The 20,351-nt window shown below is 44.8% G+C and overlaps 1 protein-coding gene across 1 annotated transcript in view; it reads left to right on the top strand.

Moving 5' to 3' along the window:
• Nucleotides 1–3,797: 3,797 nt before the first annotated feature.
• Nucleotides 3,798–20,351, top strand: part of IQCA1 (IQ motif containing with AAA domain 1) — a 110,457-nt gene continuing 93,903 nt past the window's right edge. Inside the window, exons 1-3 of the mRNA XM_067298701.1 lie at nucleotides 3,798–3,879; nucleotides 15,063–15,390; nucleotides 18,923–19,036. Of these exons, the coding sequence (XP_067154802.1) occupies nucleotides 3,869–3,879; nucleotides 15,063–15,390; nucleotides 18,923–19,036 (453 nt within the window). The 5' untranslated portion in view covers nucleotides 3,798–3,868. The remainder of the gene's footprint in view (nucleotides 3,880–15,062; nucleotides 15,391–18,922; nucleotides 19,037–20,351) is intronic.

The following is a 20,351-nucleotide window of genomic DNA, read 5'->3' as shown; positions in this document are numbered from 1 at the left end:
AATTCTTCAAATTAGATTTGAACTTTATACCTTCTAATTCTGCTCCAACCCTCCTCCTCCATGTACCATGCTCAGGCCTGATGAACACGCTGGTATTATATCAAAGTCTAATAGACCTGACTACTGACAAATCCCCTTCGCTTAGCCTTGAAGTAAGCAGCAAACCTCCTGTAGATCATGGTAGTTAACGTTAACTGGCAAATAGCTCAGAGACTCATCACAAGACTAAATGAACTGGTCAGTGCAGCCCAATTGGCAGCATCGTTCCTCTTGGATATCAGAGTGTGCAAGGATGTGAGCTAGAAGTCAGTACTGAAGCCCTAATGCAGACAGAGGTCCCCAAGCTTGCAATGAAAAACCACTAGGAGAGCCTTTAAGCACTTTAATCTGAGCCTAAAGGAGCCGATACCCCCTGGCACCCCCAGGAAAGTGTGGCACAGAAACATTTGATGTCTTGCCCCGAGTCACACAGGATGCCCATGGCAAAGCAAGGAACGGGATTCTCGACTCCCGAGATAGGAGTCGAAGCCTCAGCTCATCCATCCTGTGTGACGGAGAAAGCCAGGGCCCAGCCTCTCCCTTTGCAAGCTCTTTGGGGTAGCAACACATAAAACACACTTCAGTGTCATGCCTTGAGGCACAATCCAGACCTCTGTAATTGCTTTGAAATATGAGTTGCAAAGGCATAACATTTTTTCTATTATATTCCTCGCTTTACTTTAAGCCCCTACTCAGTAAAAGACAGGTGCACTAAGCTCTTTGCCAGGGACCTGAATTTAGAGGAAAAAGCCCCTTCAGTTTTATAAGTTATCCCCCTGTAAGCTTACTGGTCACCTATTAAGTTTGCAGCAAGAGGCTTTTTTTGAAAAATGATGGCACCTAGTTTCCAAGACAGCAGAATTTTTGAGTTCATATTTGCAAGAACCCAAGGAATTACTGATGCCAAAAGGAACACGCTGCATAAAAAAATCATCACCTAGTTCTGCTAGATAGATTAAATGAACAGTTTTATTTTCTAACGCAGCATGAACAGGGCAAGGAAGTCACTATCAATACTACACAAAAACATACAATGTATGGAATAACAACTACAAATACCTTTAATCTCTGGTAGTACCTAGAGATACCAGACTGCTGCCTGTAGGGATTGTTGGAGACACATGATCCTGAACTGGAAAGACTTAGATACTTCACAGTATTGACTGACTGTTAATAGTCTGCTGGACTTCAATTACAATTCAGTACGTGCCTAGATCTTTTTTTTGCAGAAATGGATCAGAGAGCAGGACCTCCCAGAGAACAGAACATAAAAGCAGGCTGTGGTAGCTGAAGGGGAAGAGACTAGTGGGGAGATAAAGGAAAGAAAAGGAGAAGAAAGCTGGAGAAGGGGATGGAGAGCGGCTGAGATGAACCCAAAGCAGAGGTGCAGCCACAGCAGAAAATATACTCAGGGCAATCATTTAAGGATAGCAATATCAGAACAGTCCAGGAAAACCTGTGTCACTTCAAATCTTTTACTTGAAAGCCAAGGATTCAGCTAGAAACCTACAGCAAAATGGAACATCTCACACGCCTAAGCTTCTCTATTTATAAATGTGTATTTTCTTAAGCTAAACCTAAAAACCAGCAATGTGCATTGCATCATCTTTAATACAGTTTCTAGCAGAATAAAGATGATCCTTGTATTACAGCTTTGAGGTGCTATCAGAAAGGAAAGAATTCAGCCTAACATATTATTAATATGGGGGCGGTAGGGGGTGTTGCCTTTCATATTAGACAAATTTGTGATCCACACAGCGGGCGCAGGAAGGAAAGATTTTTCCGTATTGCGAACTACACACAGGCTTCCTCGCATGAAATATTGTCTTTGCCATCCACATTGCATCAAGGAATCTTGTCACTCGCATTTCGATTGATTCAGAAGGCTTTACACTTCTTTGTTTCTCAAACACGCGTGATGGGCTGCTTGGCTGTACTTTTAGAAGCTATTTTTAAGTGACAGGTTACAGAGTACAAGAACAAAAGTTATTTCCTATTAGGATTCCTTAATGTATTTATTTTTTGAATCAAAAGTATTACTCTCTTTCCCTTGGAGGTTTGGGAACTGAGCAAAACAAGGGAAGGTATCTTGAGGCCTACGAAAAAAGGTATATTGCTTAGGAGTTCAGGCCAAATCGATCCTTAAAACCGCATGCGCTTATGGAACAGTACTGCTGCGACTCCCCAGGTAAAACTCGTGGCTGAAAAATTAGTTTAGCAAAAAATTGCTGTCCAAACGCCCACATTAATGGAAATAAAGCTGTAGGGTTGCCATCTGGACTGCAAAGGCTTTGTTAAGATAAGAGAGAGGAGCAAAACATGAGTTACTTACTGCTTTTGAGGAATCCCCTGAGCTGCAGATGGATGCAGAATCAAAGACTCTGAAAGGAAGCGAACAAGATTCTGCTGTAAATAGCACCAGCACAATACATAGCTGTTTCAAGAATTACTTTTAAATTAACAGAAGCAATTACAAGTTACAAGCTGATTTTACACCCTGCTCTGGCAACAGAAGGCACCAGCTCCTCGGCTTGCTTGTTCCAGGCTCAAAACTCCCAGCCCAAATCCCCCAAATGAACTACGGGATTGGCATAACCGCCCCACAGCTTGGAAAATGAATTCAGCTTGGCGTCTTCTCATTACGCCTTCGACTCTTCAAGGTTCACCTTTTCAAGCTGTCCTCCAAAACCACGGGGGCTAGAAACGTTATTTCAAAAACCCCATAGCCAAGATTCTCACGTAATTACACGAGCTGGGGCTTCAAGTAAAACAAAAAAACAAAAACAACAACAACAAAAAAAGAAACAGACACATAGAGATTTATGGCAAAAAATGTGATCACTGGAAAACGCTCCTTATCCCAAGCTCCGCTCTTTTTCCCTTCCCCACCCGCTCTTTGGAGGAGTGCATACTTTTCCCCCAGAAGGATGTGTCACAATTCTCTCTTGCTAGCTCTTATTTTTCCCTCTTCAAAGAGGGACCCTGCTGGCGCTCCGTGACGGACGCCCCTCGCTCCGTAATACGCGCCCCAAACGAGGCTCCGGCTTCCCCGCCGCCTCAGCGACCCGCCGTGCCGCGCCGCCAGCCCGCCGTTGCTTGCAGGACAGCAAAGCGGCCGGTCGTTTCAGACGCGCCGCCAGCCCGCAAGGGCTCCAAACCTCGGGGCGTGATTTTACAGGCCGCGGCGCAACGCGGCGCCGTCTCCTCCGTCGCTGGCTGAGGGGCTTCAAAGAAGGAAGCCAAAAAACGAGCAAGCCCGGCTACGAGCAATTAAGGGCCAAGAGGGGTGTGCTGCATTTTTGGAATTAAAGGCAAATGTCTCTGGCCTATAAATTCATTTCCTAGCTGCCCTTTGCTTACATAGTTGCTTAATGAGCGCAGTTTAGAGATGTAACTGAAGAAGGAAATAAAAATAAGAGAAAGATTTCCATCTGTTGCAGAGAAAAAAAAAAGAAAAAAAGATTTGCTAAATAATAAGTCAGTGGGAAAGCACCCGAGATACTTGCCTTGCTAGTTACACAGGAGAAAAAAAGGAAAAACGTGAATTAACTGAAATAAATCCAGGGGCGGGGGGGAAGGGAGGGGAATCGCCCATGCTCGGGTCACGGGGGGGGGGCGGGGGCCGCGGCCTGGCCACCCGCCGCGCTGCCATGGCAACGGCCGGGCGGCAACGGCCGGGCGGCAACGGCCGGGCGGCAACGGCCGGGCGGCAACGGCCGGGGCCGGGCAGCGAGCCGCCTCCCGGGCCGGACGGCAACGCGGCCAGGCAGCGAGCCGCCTCCCGGGCCGGGCAGAGCAGCGAAGGGCGAGAGGAGGCGGCGCCCCCGGCATGTCTCAAGCGTGAGTGCGGGTCGTGGGGGCGCGGTACGCGGGCGCGGCGCCCTCCAGGGCTTCAGCAACGAGCTGCGTCACGGCCCGCGGCGGCGCCTCGCCGCCTTGTCCCCGCCTCTGCGAGGAGCGACGCTGAAAACCGAGTCCCTGAGGAGGCAAAAAAGCCTTTCTTGCAGGTGTTTCGCCCGGTTACTTCGCGCTGTGGATCGCCCCTGCCACGTTTCCCCCCCCCCCCCAAAGTTAGTCACTTCTCCATCTGGTTTGTGCAAGTGGTCGCACAGCAAGGAAAAAAAACACATTAAAAATAATAAAGGGGGAGTTAAAGGGAGGAATTGAAATCGGCTGCAGTTCAAGCAGGTGTGGATCAGTAAATGAAATCACTGTTTTGTAAGAAAACAGAAAGAAAAAAAAAAGGTAAGAAACAGAGCACCCCAAAAGGCCCCCGTCTTCAAAGGAGCGTCTGGTCCCTTGGAAGAGCACGAGATTCAGCCCCCCAAAGTCATCGGAACACTTCTGTACTATTTAGGCCAATATTAATATTATTTGTACTCCAGCATCACCCATAACATGCTAGGCCCTTTTCTGCTTGCAAAAAGTATTTTCTTCCCCCTCTCTTAAGGACAAAAGTTTGCTTATACAGTTTTTCTCTGTAATGAGCTCCTCATGCTTTTAAACACAATACAAAGCTTTAAAAGTTTATTTGCAATAACCAGACGCTGATTATGGCACTGTATCAAAACGCCGGCAAAGAGCCATACTCATTTCTCCTCAAGTATTATTATTACACGCAATCTGCTATATTAAGAAAGCGTTATTATTATTGCAGAGTCAGGCACTACCAAGTTAGGAACCTTACTGTAAAAGCCTTTCATGACATTATCCCACCGTAATTTGCCATTTGCTCCCTCCTAGTCCCGTTCTAGCAGTGCAGAACCCTGGGCATGGCCAAGCCCCGTTTTAGGCAGCTGTTGTTCCCAGCCCTGTGCTGGATGTGACTTGCTCGAGTTCACTAAAAACAGGAGTACATTAAAAAAAAAAAAGAAGAAAAAAGCCTTGGGCGATGTTTGCTGCTTGCTGCTGCCCCTCTCCTGCCTGCTGTAGGTCTGACCTGAAAACTGCTGCCCCAGCCGCTGCCGGCATCTTACCGCCACCGCATCCACCGCTCGCCAGCCAGGCAGCTCCCTTTTCCTCGCTCCTCGGCTCAGCAAAGGGTTGAGGGGAGAGGAATAACGAAAAAGGGGTCACTGAGGGTGCAGGAGAGGTAGTGTGTGAGCTCTGTCCTAAGGAAGGTTTGGTTACATCCCAGGCTAATCCCGTACATCTCTACCGATGCTTTGCAGCCTGGTAACTCAGTTAAGAGAAGTTTACAAAGTAATTAATAGTTATCTCAACTGCCTGGTTTAAAACAATTAAACAACAAAAGTGGATTGTTTGACCTCTTCCAGAGAGAGTAATCACAGAACCTGTCATTCCTGCTGAGTGTCTGAAATACGGCTGCTATTATTTGAAATGGATTAACGCAGAAGGACTTAACTATTTTGCAACCTCACTCAAGTTATGTTTCAGCTGTTTGGCTTAATGCAGTTTAATTTTAATAGCAACAGAGCTCTTTATTATTTCCTGTAGCATTGCCAGCACTCAACAGCAATTCCATATAAACTAAATACGCATTTCTGCTACAGGACACCAGTACATACAGTTCTGTTTCCAAACAAGGTAGCTATGCTGGTAAGAAACTCCAGTTCGACTTTGATGCTGTTTAGCTCACTTAGTCTAATCACTCTGTAGCAGCGCACAGCATGGCATTTATAGCTAGGCCAATTCAGTCCTTCCTAAATTTGGGTCTGAATGTACACCAGTTGATCAAGCAGGGCATCTGTATGTATAGCTTGCGTTAAGCAACAGGCTGGATAGTTTTCTTTACTGTATTCTGCATCTTCAGGAAATCTGTGTGCTAAGTTTTCTGGGTAATTTGTGCTTTTCTTTATAACCCCGGCAACTGGATTCAGGTTACCACCTGAGAAACTCAGCATTCCTTGGGGGGGACAGAAAGATTGTGACTCTAAAGTGCTCCGAAACCATCAGGAAAATAAGAAGTACTAGTATTCTTATCTAAATATACACAGCCTTAACGGTTTAATTTCATGTTTTAGAAACGTTTGGGGCTGTCAGCGCTGGTAAGTCCATAAACATTTATCTGGTACATAATGTCTTAATGCTTACTATTCACAGTTTTCTGCATTCCTTCCCGGCACAGGGCTGAATAGTGATCAAGGCCAGTAGTGAGGAAATAGGAGCATGCTTTATTTTTGTCCTAGGCTATCTTGTTTTGCGAGGTACTGCTGAGATGGTTCTCAGTAAGTTACTCAGGCTACTGCTATGTGGTTGTGAATATGTTCTGAGGTTAACCTAGCTATATGCCATAAGTCATGGTAAATTAAAAGTATTTAAGAAGCCACATGATAGAAGTGTCCTAAAACACAGACTGCCCTACTTGAAGGCAATGAAGCAAAGTGCTAATAATACATGGGGTTCACGAGAAAACCCTGATACTCTGGGCAAAAACATTTTGGGGAAAAACAGGAAACCAACCCCTGTTTGTCAAATACTGGAAATGGGGATGGCTGCTTTTGTTGCCACATGGAAAACAGACTCAATCCTGCAAAGCAGGAGGCACATCAGTAAGTCACAGCCACGTCTATAATTCAGCTTTTTCAAATACTCCACAGTCACATCCGTGTGTCCTGTATAGAACTGCTACACAGCACAGCTTTTTCTGTGTTCGAGGTAAACAGCTGCTTTTCAGACATCTGGAAAAGCAGCTCCTATGCACGTAAAGATAAATTGCATGTGTCTTGTGCAGCCAGTTGGACGTGCCAGACTTACTAAATGCGCGTGCAGGGCAACTGTGTTGCATGCACAAGTGAAAACAGTCAGATTAGCAGCATTTGCAGCTGATTTATGTGGCTGGCATTTCAGTATTTGCAATCAAGGGCTTACAAGAAGTGTTCACCATTAAGGCCCTGTGATTTTAATGGAGATGTGGTCGAAAGCTCACGGAAACACAGTATTTGACTGATTTAGTAAGCTTTGAACCAGGTTAGAGATAGGACATTTGGAAAGCACTCAGCTATATTCTCTTAAGGCCATTAGGCTCCCAAAGGCTGCAAAAAGAAAGTTGCCATGTCCAGACATGCTCGACATTTTCTTAGGACAGTTGTAGTCCTCACGAGAGAGCTTGCCCAGTACATTTGCTGTAAGGTCGATTAAGAAGTGCACGACATATCGCACTTCCTAAAGTACTCAACTCGCTAACATTTGCGTACAGATGTACTTTTTGTTCCAGACATTGAACAGGAGATTTGCATAGATTTTTTGCATTTCATGTTTTCCTGCTGCATTTCCTCCTCTTATGTATTTCTTTACCATTTACCTGACCTGTAGGATCCTGACCAGTAATTTCATAACTTGTCCTAACAGCCATAGTCCAGACATGTTCAAAGCTGGGTCTCAGCACAGCTACCTTTTGTACCCAGTTTTACTCAGCTATAAGACATTTGCCACTACCACCAAGGAGCTTAAAAAAAAAAATAAAAAAACAGGCTTTAAAATTTAATCTCTTGTCACAAATAAAGTCAATAGTTAAATATTTAATCTAAGACAAATTCTTTAGCATCTCCCCTGCTGTTTCTGACAAAAGCAACCAAAGGAGAGCTATGTATTTTATATTGCATCCCCAAAGCTCTGTTAAAGAAAATTAAGGTTGCAAAACCAAGCACTGAAAACGTAAGAAATTGCCAATGCAATCCTTCCACCACTTTATGTAGCTGCATTACGATGCAGTTTCTTATTTTGTGATCGCATCCCATTTTCTCCCCGCAGTGCCCCAGCCTCATTCAGTGATTGCTGAATATTTCTTTTTATCCCCTCATTCGGCGTGTGGCCCCAGGCCGTATTCTTCAAATTCCATCCAAACGCCACAATTATTAGCTTCCTCCTGGGCATTCCTATCGTGTTCTGCCTCGTACATCTCCCTAGCGTTCACGGATTCATCTTTGCCCCTTTTTCCACCCCTGGTGACTGGAAAACAGAGACAGAACCAAAATGATCCCAACTAAGATTCAAAATTTCAAGTCCATCCTGTACCTCCCTTCATCCTTAATGAGCAGGAAGATCTTGTGTGTTACCGGTACATTGTCTCCTTTGGGAAAAAGCATTGTCAGTGGAAATATCCCAGCAGCACTTGTGCTAGAAAACAGTGAAAAAAGAGGATACAGTTAGCAAGAAATTGAGTAGACAGCTCTAACTTTAGTCGAGTTTAAAGCCTCCTCATGGGAAGGCTGGCAGAGGTAAAGCGCCCAAACAACAGATTTGCCCTCTGTGCATGGAACTGCAGGCAGTTTGGTGGGCGATTGCTCTGTCCTTTTCCAAGGAAAGAAGAAAAAACATATGGGCGTAGGGTAGTTAATGCCGAAATAAACCTCAGTGCCATGCCTGGTAAAATGTGAGGCAGGCAAAAGCTGCTTGGTGCTTGAGCAAGTAGGTTCTTGTGAGCTCCAGCCCGTTTTTAGCTCTCCGTCTCTCATTCATCCTCTCAACAAACCTAGCTTACTGCAGCATCTCCTGCAGTGATGCTACGAGGCAATTGGATATCAGTTACGGAAGCTCTCGTTCCCCGTCCTTTCGCGCTTCCTTAGTGAGGGGGAACGCTGCCTGCAAAGGAGAGGAAGCTGCTGCTGCTCTTCCTCAGCTGAAAGCGCAGGGCAGCCCCCAGCCCCGAGACGTGAGCTGCAGCCTGACGGACGGAAGGATGGACGGAAGGGAGCGCCGAGCGGTAACGTTCAGCCTACAGTAGCGTCTCCCCCACCTTGCTCGCTTGTGCTTCTAGCCCATCGAAATGCCCCCACGCAATGCCCTCCCATAAGAAAAGGGCCTTTTTTCCAATCAGCATGGTGAGTTTGGGCTGGAGCAGGTGCTTGAGAACTGCTGAGGTGCAGTGTTACAGGCGGTGCTTAGTGAAGCAGGCTTCCTCGCCTTTGCTGGGGTTTCCCATTACATTTATGCCACAAAAATCTTTTATCCCCTGTTCGCTTTCTGCCATAGTACCCAAGACTGAAATCGGAGATGACAGAAGTATAGGGCTGTTCGTGTTAACAACGCCAGCAGGCTGCGTATGCTTTTTTCCCCAGTAACAACCAAAGCCTGTTGAAGTTTATCCTTTAATTTCCTCCAAAGCTTCTAGCTTTGCAAAACATCGCTGGCTAGAACAAGCATGCAAAAGGGAAGTCATCTAGCAATGTTACCTTCACCACCGCCAGCTAAGTTGGGCGTAATTATAAAGCCAGCTTTATGCTAGTAGCAAGGCAAGCAGGCCTGACCAAGCTCAGAACCACAGGTAAACCCTGCTCCAGCCTGCAACTGAAAGGTTTTTAAAACAGGAATCAGTTCAGACATTTAAGTCAATTTGCTTTTCATTTTTAGAGGCCACACCAGTCTCTATTCCTGTCTGTACTCCTCTGCCCCCTCTTCCCCCTCCCCCAAAAAAAGTTTCATCTATAACAGTAGAAAACAGAAAAAGAGGGCTACTTCTATAGTATGTTTAGCCTAGCTATCACCACAGAATACCTGGGCAGGTTTTTGTGGGGGATCCGGTATTCGGCTGGCCTGAATAAGCCTAGCAATCAGTTTAAGTCTGGTGATTTTAAGAGAGGAGAGAAAAGAAAAGCAGCAGCATTCACGCAAGCCCCTTTTCCTCTCAGGGCCTCACTTTCCCCTCCCAACCTTTGTCCCTTGTTTTTTTTATTTTACAAATGCCGCAAGGCAGGGTTTCCCTCCCTCCTGTTTGCCCAGGGCTTAGCACAATGGCAGACCTGTCAAGCCTCACGTATCTGGAGCAAGACCCGTAGGACTGGCCCCTGCACACACTTCCTTCTCGCCCGGCTCGCGCACCCGCAGCCTTGCACTGCAGCGTCTCGCCTGCTCCGTGACTCCGCGCAACCCTGTTGGCTTCATCTGTGCAAGTAGCTTGCAAGGGCAGCGTAGATGCTTCAGAAATAAGATTTAAAACACAGATGACTTACCACTCACATAATCATGCAGAGGAGTTTCTGTATTAGGTGAAGGGAGCTGCCCCAGTTCTGCGCGAAGGGTTTTCCCTTCCGTCTCTTCACACGTGACCGTCCATCAGAATAACCAGCAGTATTCTCATGGGGCCCATGCAGCACCATGCTGCGTGCTGACATGAGTCGGACACAGTGTGAAAGTTTGAGATGTTTCTGCCTTCAGAGGACAGCACAGAAAAGCCAGGCTTCAAGGAAACCTGGGTTCTGCCCATACACTAATCTATAGACAGACACAGCTTGGAGTGCAAATTATGCCACGTCCTGGAATAACAGAAACGCTGTTCCCTTTGCCAGCTAAATAAAAACACCAAGACACCTTGACAAAAACAAAAAACCACACACACAGAAAACCCCACTGATGCCACGTTCCACCAATGGTTCAAGAGTGGTCTGAGGCTCAGTTTCCACGCTCAACGCAAATCCTTCCGGTATTGAAGTGTGTGCTTTAGACTCAAAGCCAGTTCAGCGCAAATAACCAGGCTAATCTCAGCTGTACTGGAAAACAATAGGCTTTTCCAAGTGTAAGAAGAGATGGGTCAAGCAAAAATGTACTGTTAGAGGGCCCAGGAATATTAAAATGAGGCAATATATAATTTGGCAGGATTTTAAACGCCTTATTATTACTTAAGCAGAAAGACACATCTGTAAGCCTCACTCTAAATAAGCAGATCAGGCTTTATTTTGAGCAATAAAAGCAAAGTTCAAGCTAGAAGCCATGCTACAGCGAAGAGTATTCTCAAGCACTTGTATTAGACTTTGTTTCTACTTCGTGGGAGTGATGAGAAGAGAAAGGACACTGATTAGGAGGTAAAGCTCTGACCTTCCCTCACATCTGTAAGGCTGCCAGAAAGCACTCTGGGGGCTCTGGAGTTAAGTCACTTTATGTGTTTTTTCCTCATCCCATTACAGTGTTGTTGATTTTCCCCATAACACTCCTATTTGGTAGTTGCTATGACAATTTGCAGCATTACTTGTACTGCTACACATACAATGTATGCAGAGATCAGGAGAGATTTCTTTCTTTCCCAGGACTTAAATGGTCTTATGCCTTGAGTAGGAAAATCACATTTAGTCATGCTGGTTAACTCCACTAGTTCACTTGCTCTCCAAACCATCCTCTGCAGCTTCACGTTTCCTCCTGTGTCTCCCTTCAGAGTTCGAATCCAGCTGTGTGCGCTTGTGTTGCTAAGAGCAATTGCAGCTAACTGTGCAGGATGCCCCAAGTCTTCTAGCTTCACGTGTTGGCCTCACTCTTAAAATGCTGAGGTCAGGTTGGCACTCAGTTTTAAGAGCAGAAAGTCTATTTTGACAGTGGGGAAGCTAAGCATGTGGCTGAAGGTGAACAGAAGCAGGGCCACAGTAGCCTTCTCTCTAAACCATCTCTGATGCAGCTCACATCCTAACAGTTACAGAATAGGAACAAACCTACAAGGTGAACCAGTAACAGCAAATAAAAAGTGCATTCCAGACAGTGTCATATACTCCCTCTTCAGTGTATGGAAACAATTTTGAGGCAGTTTACAACTTAATGCAGAAGGAAAATTGAGCAAATAGGGAGAAGCTCAGTGACATGCTGTCTGATTAACAGGCAACAACATTCAGTCCTGTCCTTTACTTTTAATGCATAACCTTGAGCACATAGATTACTCCTTCCCAGTACCCTTGAACTCACAAGTCACCCAGCAAGATGTGACAATGTTGAGGGACCAGGTGTGGCCTGCACACTGCGCGCACACTGCTTCTCCAAAGCTGCAAGGCTCCTCAGGCTTGTCAAGTCCCCCAGAAAAGGGCTATAAACATCAAAGCACATCTGATCCTTGAAACTAGTGTAGAAGTGCTCCCATTTGGATACTGGTAAAAAAAACCCGAAATCGTTATTTTGATCCTATTTTAGGGAGGGGAAACAAATGGTTGTGCTTGTGTCCTCTAGTTTTTCATCAGTGCTATCCAAAGGGACACTCAAATCACATTTCTGCTGGCAGTATCCAATTATCAAACGCCTGCTATTCTCAGTCACCTGGCTAACAAATCTGAAGCATGAGGGCCAGATCCTCCAAAGGTGCAAGTCACCCTGACTGCAGCAAGTTCACTGGAACTATCAACTTACCCCAGCTGAAAATTTAGCCCTAGCAGTTCCACATCAGTCTTTCCCATCCTTTCTCTTTTACTCTAATACTTCATTTCGCAGTGGATCGGTCCTTTCTGTGCCCTCATTTACACAGACCATCAGTGCTCCCAAAATGACAAAAATGCCACAGTATCCACAGTCTTGACATTAGACCCGTAGCAACGTGCCTGCAATCATCTTTATCGTTTATCTGATAAGCTAATGCTTTATGGAAACAATTACCTTCCATTTGTATCACCCTGTGTTAACACACTCTGAAGGGCTGGATCCCCCCCTTCCCCTCAAAAAGTCATTCAAAATATAAAAAGAAACTGGATATCGGCTGGCTCAGCAGGAGGAACGCTTGACATTCTTCAGTTTGAGGAGGCAGAAAGAGAGGTTATTGTAAACCGGGGCGGCCGATTGCGGGGGCTTTTCTTGTTGCATTACAGCTTATTATCTCTACGCACTAACCTGCGTTTGAGATGTTTTAGCCTGAGGATACCCACAGTTCATAAATCAGCCAGAGAGTTGTGGGGACAGCCTATGGGGCCACACTTCCTCAGAGATTTATAACCTCCCCATTATCAAATCGATTGTGGGTAGGCATAGCTGAGAAAGTACAATACCGCATTGTTTCCTTCTCTGCTGGTCTACCCGGTGAATCGCATCCGTATATGTCCTTCCAAGGCCCGATTTCAGAGAAAACGTACAAAAACTCCCATTGATCAACTGGCCAAGCTGTTAGGTCAAAGCCAGTGGTGGTCTTGTTTGTGCCAATCTTCTCCACTCTGCTGGTTTTATTTTATCTCCTGCACCTGGGTTAATTGCTGCAATTGACTGATTCAGTTGGTGCAATGGGATGTAAATGAAGTTGGAAAAAAAGGAAGGGGAAAGACCTGGGTGGGCTGCAGAAGCATTAGGAAAAGCAAAACCAGCTGCATCCTGCAGAAACCCAGGTCAGCTGAAAAGCATAATATGCACTTGAAAAAGTTAACTGTGCAAATTCAATAGCAGGGTGCAGATTGTTAGTGGTTTCGCTGACTGCTCCAGCGAGTCCCAACACCCCTGTTAGCATCCTGGACGCACAGCACGCATCCCACACTCGCTGCACTCGAGGCAGGGTGTGAGCCCGTATGCTGCAGTATTGTCCTGCACCCCCCCTTGGTCCCTCTTGCCGCGGAAGTGGGTCATCCTGTACGCCGAGATTGGGAACGATAAGATCAGCTGACAGAGTTCCAACTTGCGTTTTTATTATCAAACGTGAGCAGAAGTTCACAGCTGCCCAGGCCTTCTTGTCAGAATTAGTACGCAAGCACATCCTCAGCACCGCTCAGACGGGCAAGAGGGCTGCTCTGAAAGGTCGCTGCTGCTTTCCTTCCTTCCTTCCTTGAGAGGTTCTAGGAGCAGCAAGCAGTAGCTAGGTTAAGCATGTGAATGGGTCTGGATTTCACCATTGAGGCTAATAACCTTATTTCTAGGTCTTAGAAACAAAAATCAGCTTTTCCAGTTGCCTTTGCCCACTGCTCTCCCCTTAACCAACAAGGAAATTGTTTTTCTCCTGGCATAACAGTCTCACTGGAGAAGCAGCTTGGTTGCTTTGCTGTTAGAGAGGCATTTTCAAAGACCTGGGATTTTTCTGAAGCCCATTGCTTCCAAGAGACCATCTCCATCTAGCAAAGGACAGGTTACAGAACAGGACCTAAAATGACCTTTAACTATCACAGGTTTTATCACCTTTCAAAGCCAAACCTGCTGTTTGGGCTGTTCTCTGAATACAAGCCTCATTGCCTAGAGTCCATTTCTTGCTCCTTTAGGATGATTTTCCACGGTACCCCGTGCTGGTCTGGCCTTTGCCGTGAAAATCCATTGACAGCCAGTCTATGCTGACATCAGAGCTTCAGCTATTCCTACCAGGAGAGCAGAACTCCCTAAGTAAACAGCATTATCACTTCTGGAAGTGAGCTGGCCTTAGGTGATGCTTTCCATTTCACATAGCCCTCTAGCCACTTTACCTGACATTTAGCAGTTGCTTGAAAAGCAACAATTGCCTCAGTAGAAAAAACACCCAGCTTCTTTCCCTCAATTCGTGTTTGAAATAGCACCCGCAGCTGTGCTTTAGCGTTGGCACGGTTTAGAGACCTTACTCCACGTTTAGCAGTGAGCAGCCACTTTAGAAAGATAAGATGGGTGAAAAGCAGCACACCCTTCAGAAACTTCAACTCTTCCTCATGTCAAACACACTGAGACCTAAAATCTACCTTCCCCCATCCTAAGCAAGGGAAAGACGCACCTTTCCTCTTAAATTATCCCCTCAATTAGAACAGCTGAATGAAACTCAGATGACTTTTTCCCAGCCTCAAATTAGCTTGAAAGCTTCTACCTGTTTCAGACTTAAGGGAGGACTTAGCTACCTGAGAGTTCATTAGTTTTTCTAGCAATCCCTTTTGCTCTAATAAGAGGTGTGACCCTTCCCATCAAGCACTGCCTTCTGTAATTAAAGCTCACTCCTGTATTTTACACCATGATAACCACAAATGTTTTTTTGGAACCATTAGCCCCTCAAGGGAGGAAGAGGAAAAAGCATTAAATGTCAGTTTTTAAAATCACAGCTATCGGTCATCCAATTGCAGTCAGCTCTGCAGTGCCTTGAATCTCGTGTCTCATGCTTTTGGCCTTTCACAGAGCTCTCCGCTCTCCTGGGTGACGTCCAGAAGTTTTTAACTTTTGAGCTTCTCTTAATAAGACAGTATTTTAAGATTCCTGTTTTTAAAACTATCAGAAGGTGTTGCTTCTTGCTAATTGACTTAACATATATTTTAGTTAAAACCTCGAGAAATTAAATGGCTTGCATTTCCAGGGTTGCATTTTTAAGAAACCCACACTTACAGAGTCCTGGTACCATTGCATGCTAACCATTGCTTTCGTATCTGATTGACATAGTCTCTTCTCTTTTCAATCAGCGCTTACAATAAGGTGTGGACAGATGCCCAAGAAGCCCTTGATGTCCTACTCCAGAGAGAAAGAGAAAATAAGTCCCTCAAGCCAGAGCAGGACCATGTGACAACATTCAAAACGTTAGCCACCTACTATATCAAATACGTGCAAATCTTCCGTGACTTGGAGACGGCCTACGACCAAATCGTTCACCCGCAAAAAAGACCAGTGATTCGGCAAGTGCTAGAAGGCGTGATGGGCCGGATCCTGGAGCTGAAGAATGACATGGTGACGCTGGAGAATTCAGAGTATCATTACTTTGATGATATCCTACAAGATCTACAGCTCCTGCCAGTAAGTCTACCTCTGTTATGAGCAAGTTCACTGTAGGAACTTTGCCTAACCTGTATTTTAAGGGCAACTTTACTGTCTGTGAAGTTGCACCAAGTGGCTTCCTGATTGTACAATAGTTTGCTGAGTGATCAGTAATTATAGCATTTTTTTATTAAAGATAACTCCTCAGAACGTACATGATCAAGAATGAGCTTTATATGTTGGAGCAAGATTTTAAAAGCTGATTTGTGTGATCAGCATGTTGCATTTCTGCTTCTCCATAGCAGCACAGACAGGCTCTGGGGATCTTTCTCATAGATGTGTTATGTCCTAACATGAAGTAATATTAGTCTAGCTTCAGCATTAATGACAACAGATTGACTCTGCCTGGTTTTAGTGTAGGGTTAGATAGAAGATGGGCAGCTGATAACTCAGCCACTGTCCACTTCTGCCTGCCCTTTGCTTCGCTGTGAATCAGCTCGGCCTCAGGGCTCTTCCAGAGATTACAGGTAAAGCTGAAAGGTGCGTAGTCTGGTCTAGTAGCTAACAGTAAACACTACCAAAGTGATAAATCTGAGACAAGTCTCTTATCGCAAACCAGGCAGGGGCTGGGGACATATTTAACATCCAGGGATAAGGATTGCCTGAACCAGATGAATATGACAGTAAGGCAAAGTCTTGGAAGTTGTGCTCTAAAAGCAACGTGAAAAGTAATGAGCTGTTAATAGTTACTTTTTTCGCAGACAGCTCCACCTATTGTCAAATTCAGGTACCACTGGTAAGAGCTTTTCTAAAGGAAAAAGTTAATTGAGTTGAAGCTTAGATTACCGCTGTTTTTCAGACCTCGGTTATAATGTGAAATAAATTGCCTAGTATCATTATAGCATTATTTTTAGATTTCAAAACACGTTACTGTTTGTAATTGCATGTGTATTTTATTCTGCAAATTTAGTATAATGATTGCCATTAATTTCAGTCATCTCTTTACCTGCTACATAAATTGTAGCAGTGAACCATTTTAAACTATGAGAACGCATAGTAGAGAGTATAAATACATCTCTGGAGAAACTGATCCTTCAAATCATATTCTGAAATCATTAAATATTGCTATGTTCATGACTTTTCTCTGTGGGTGGATTTACTGATAAGTTGGCAAGTATGAAAAGTAATGCCTGACACCTACTAAAAAACAAACATAAATTCAAATTCCTGTACCACACCTTAATTTTAAAAAGGCATGACATACCTGCCTGGTACAAAAAAGCACTGGAAATATTTAGGGCTTTTTAAAAGAAAACATTCTCCGGAGTAGATAAGAGCACACATTTGAGTAGGCTTTTTATAAATTAATCACACAGTCTTGGTTCCAAAACAAAATTATTGGCCAGTACTTGACAACTTTTGTTTCTTAAAGAATCTGCTAAGAAGGGATGTCTCCAGTCCTCTTTCTCACCAAATTATGACAGGCTAAAATCCAGCATGGTTATGATGGGGAACACAGCAGAGAGGTGCTATCTCGTTTTACAAACTTAGGGCTGATATTGCAGAACACTTCCTGCACTTTCTGCTACATCACTCTAAGTCCAAGCTTCATCTCTCTCCAGTTCTGTGCCTTGCTTTTTGCTGTGGTTGCCTTCCAACACTCAGTCACTTCCTTTACAAGTGTAATTTTAAAAGTGTTTGGATACACAAATGCCACGTGGAACAGGGAGTGGTTAAAAGGCTGCCAATTTGTTTTGGAGGTAAACATCACAAGCCTATTTTTTCCCCGGTGTTGGCCCCATAAAGCGATTGCAAAGAGAAGTAGCTTTCCCCCCTTCCCCTGCCCTGGTGCTATGGCTTTTATCTCCTCTTTACAGTGAGTAAAAGTCATTTATGCTCCAGAAATGATTGAAATTAAAGCCCAGGTTAGGTATCAGAGATGCTCACCACCCCTATGCTGACTGACTTGCATTGCTACCTGATTAAGCATAATATCCCTCTCATCCTTTGCAGGGATGACCAGACAAACCCCTGGTTTCTTATACTTAAAGGCAGCCGGGTTTATAATCCATTCTGGAACGATTTTCACTCTTATAATGCAACAAAAAATCATTTCCATCAACAATCAATATTTTGGAAGGTGCAAGCAGAGAGCTTAGCTGAACACGCAGACAGAAACTTGACCGGACCAGACCTCAGCATTGATAAAGTCAATAGGGATAAACACAATCCCACTGGGAAGCTTCCTTATGCTGCCATAATAGGGATGTCCTGGACTGCAGCGTGCGATGGAGGGGAGTAATAATGCAGCTGGTAAGCGGGCAGTTCACAGGGGCCGTTTTCGTTGGCACAGCCTTCCCTGCACATTCTTGCTCGAGAAACTGCAAGGCCTTAGAGTTCGCAAGCAGCATATTTACCGTGTGCCTGTATCAGGGCAGGAGCGGTGCTTGTTCTTTACATCCAGCGCTTTTCTCCTGCTTTTGCTCCCTGTATCTGTCCACACCAGAAGTGTCAGTGAGGCTTCAAAGGACCGAGTCAGAGGTCTCTCTGAGCCAGTTAAAGCACACCAGTTTCCACAGCTGGTAGCACAGAAAGCACTGGTGGTACAATATCAAGTCCTGTAACTGTCTTTGGCTCCTTGTCCCAAAGGACCACGTGCTCGCATGGACCTGGAGACAACTTACCGTGACTTGACTGTGCAATTCCACATCAGTAGCACGACAGGGTAACTCTGCTGCTTGCCTCCCCCCTATCCCTCAAGGTAAACTGTTTGCTCGAGCAGATATTCTAGACATTCGTGAAACAGGATATTAGGAGTATGGCACCAGTATGAACCAGAAGAGGCCCTATGAAGAGGCCCCCCCGCCCCCGCCATAGAAGTATACTTGCCAGAAACTATTGGTCTTCAATACAAAGACCAGGTTACTCCATTCTGCAGCATCTGAACTTTTGGGGTACTTCTCCCTGTCTCTCTGTGTCTTCTTTCATTTCTCAACATCAGTGAAATTCTACAGGAAAAGGATCAGTAGAAATGTGAACCAGTTGCATTCTTATATAGACAGCCATTTCCAATCACCCTTGATTTTGAGAGGTGAGATATCCTAGTCATGGCCAGCACAGAAGTACTTGTAGATGAACAGACTTACCTGGTTCGGGTCCTATAATGGTTCAAAAAATGTAATGCAGCTGATTTATTTTTCATGCTGATTAAAAAAAATAAAGTGGGATGATCATATGACCAGAGGTATTCAGTTCAGTGGAAATCATGTTTAAATTACTGGCAGCCCTGCCAAATTGTTCTAATAGTTCCATAATATAATTGAGCCATTATGAAAAGAGAGATTTCTCAGCTGCCAGAAACCGGGTTGATTTATTTGTTGTTGTTGAATTAGGCCTTAAGTAATTGCAAAGTAACAGCACAGCAGCCGTTACAGAGGTCAAATTCCCTAACACTCCAAAAAATTCAACAATCTCAGTCCAATTTAATTACATTGTAAAGGTGTTCAATTAATAAGTAATGTGATTTTAATGCAGTTCTAAAAAAGCAACCCATGACTATTTTTTCCCCTAGGAACAGGCAGAAATACCTATCCCAAGATATTTTATTAAAGAGAAGCTGAAAGTCTTGCAAGAGAGAGAGAAGTTCCTTGCTCAGATTTTACTTAATGCTGGATTGCAAACGCAGGTGAGTGTACCACAGATGTACACAATAACTTGTTTGACTCCTTTTCCTTATAGTCAAATGTGCCTGAGCACATGAGCTGCTAAAGTGCAAAATATTTTGACAGTAGTTAGAAAATAAAACCCTGTTTACAGATAAGGCACAAATAGAAAGTAACACTGACTTTTTTATATCTACCAATAGCTGGTTGCTTCTTGAGTCTGAGTAAGACTGAAATGAATTGACTCTGCTGTGTGTAATTGAAAGGACAGTACTTTGACCAAGTTTTATACGTGCTTTGTTTACCTAGCTGACTCTCATCACATAATTAGTCCTACTGAAATCAAATTGGCCTTAAGTTTTACCAAACCGGGATTTGAAACAGGCAAAACTCAGAGTTCCCGTCAGCCTAACTATTAGTATTCAGTTGTTTATAACCTCCGAACAATGTCCGCAGTCTCTTCTGTACAGCTATAGAGCTGCAGCTGCTAGGAGGGGTAGAAAATTGAGTCTTGGCAGAGCAGAAGTCATTACAGAGGAGTACGTTCGAGTGAAGACTGTTCTGGATTTGATATACTTTTGACCTTTTGAAAATGGCGTACTGCCTACAAATGGTGGTTGCTAACCTCCCGAAATAAACAGCTGGGCCTGCGTGTCTGCGCAGCTTCGATTCATGGACGTTATAGCCACGAGAGACAGTTCTGATCGGACCACTTAGTCAAACCGCCGCGCTACCCCGACCATTGAACTCTACACAGCAATTGTGCTGTTGGGGGAATTTCTCCTGCCCTGCTACATACGCGGTAGTATCAATCCCACTAAGTAACCGAGGGAAGGTTCCCCAGAGACAAAACGGCACCAGTCTGAAGGAGGAAGCCTGTACAGACAGAGCAGAAGCTCTCTGCTAGATTACTTTAATGGGCAGCTACAGTCCTCTCAGCCTCCACAGTAAATCTCTGGGTAAATTCTCTGCTCTTTCTAGTAGCCTGATAGTAGGTTCTGCGGAGATCCTGCGTTTCAGCAGATTACGCTGTGAAGCCTTTATGTCTTCCCCCAGTTCCGCTCTCATCCCCCCATTTCAGCCTGGCATCAGTTACAGACAAGACTGGTGGGCAGCCAGCTCACCTGCGAACACTGGGCTCTCGCACAGTCCAGGTCCCCCTTGACAGGATGCCCCAAGAGAAGCGCAGGATTCAATAAACATGAGTAAAACAATCTCACGTGAACATGGTATGAGTCCAGTGCCCTACACTGCACTTCCAGTACAGTTTGTCTGCTGATTTCCTCCTCAGATATCACCGCTGGGATTGCTAGAGGGTTGTCAGCGCTTTTGCATGCA

This window comes from Apteryx mantelli, chromosome 6, assembly GCF_036417845.1.
Source record: "Apteryx mantelli isolate bAptMan1 chromosome 6, bAptMan1.hap1, whole genome shotgun sequence".
Taxonomy (NCBI): domain Eukaryota; kingdom Metazoa; phylum Chordata; class Aves; order Apterygiformes; family Apterygidae; genus Apteryx; species Apteryx mantelli.
The sequence above is the reverse complement of the archived record's forward strand: the minus strand, read 5'-3'. Positions and strand labels throughout refer to the sequence as shown.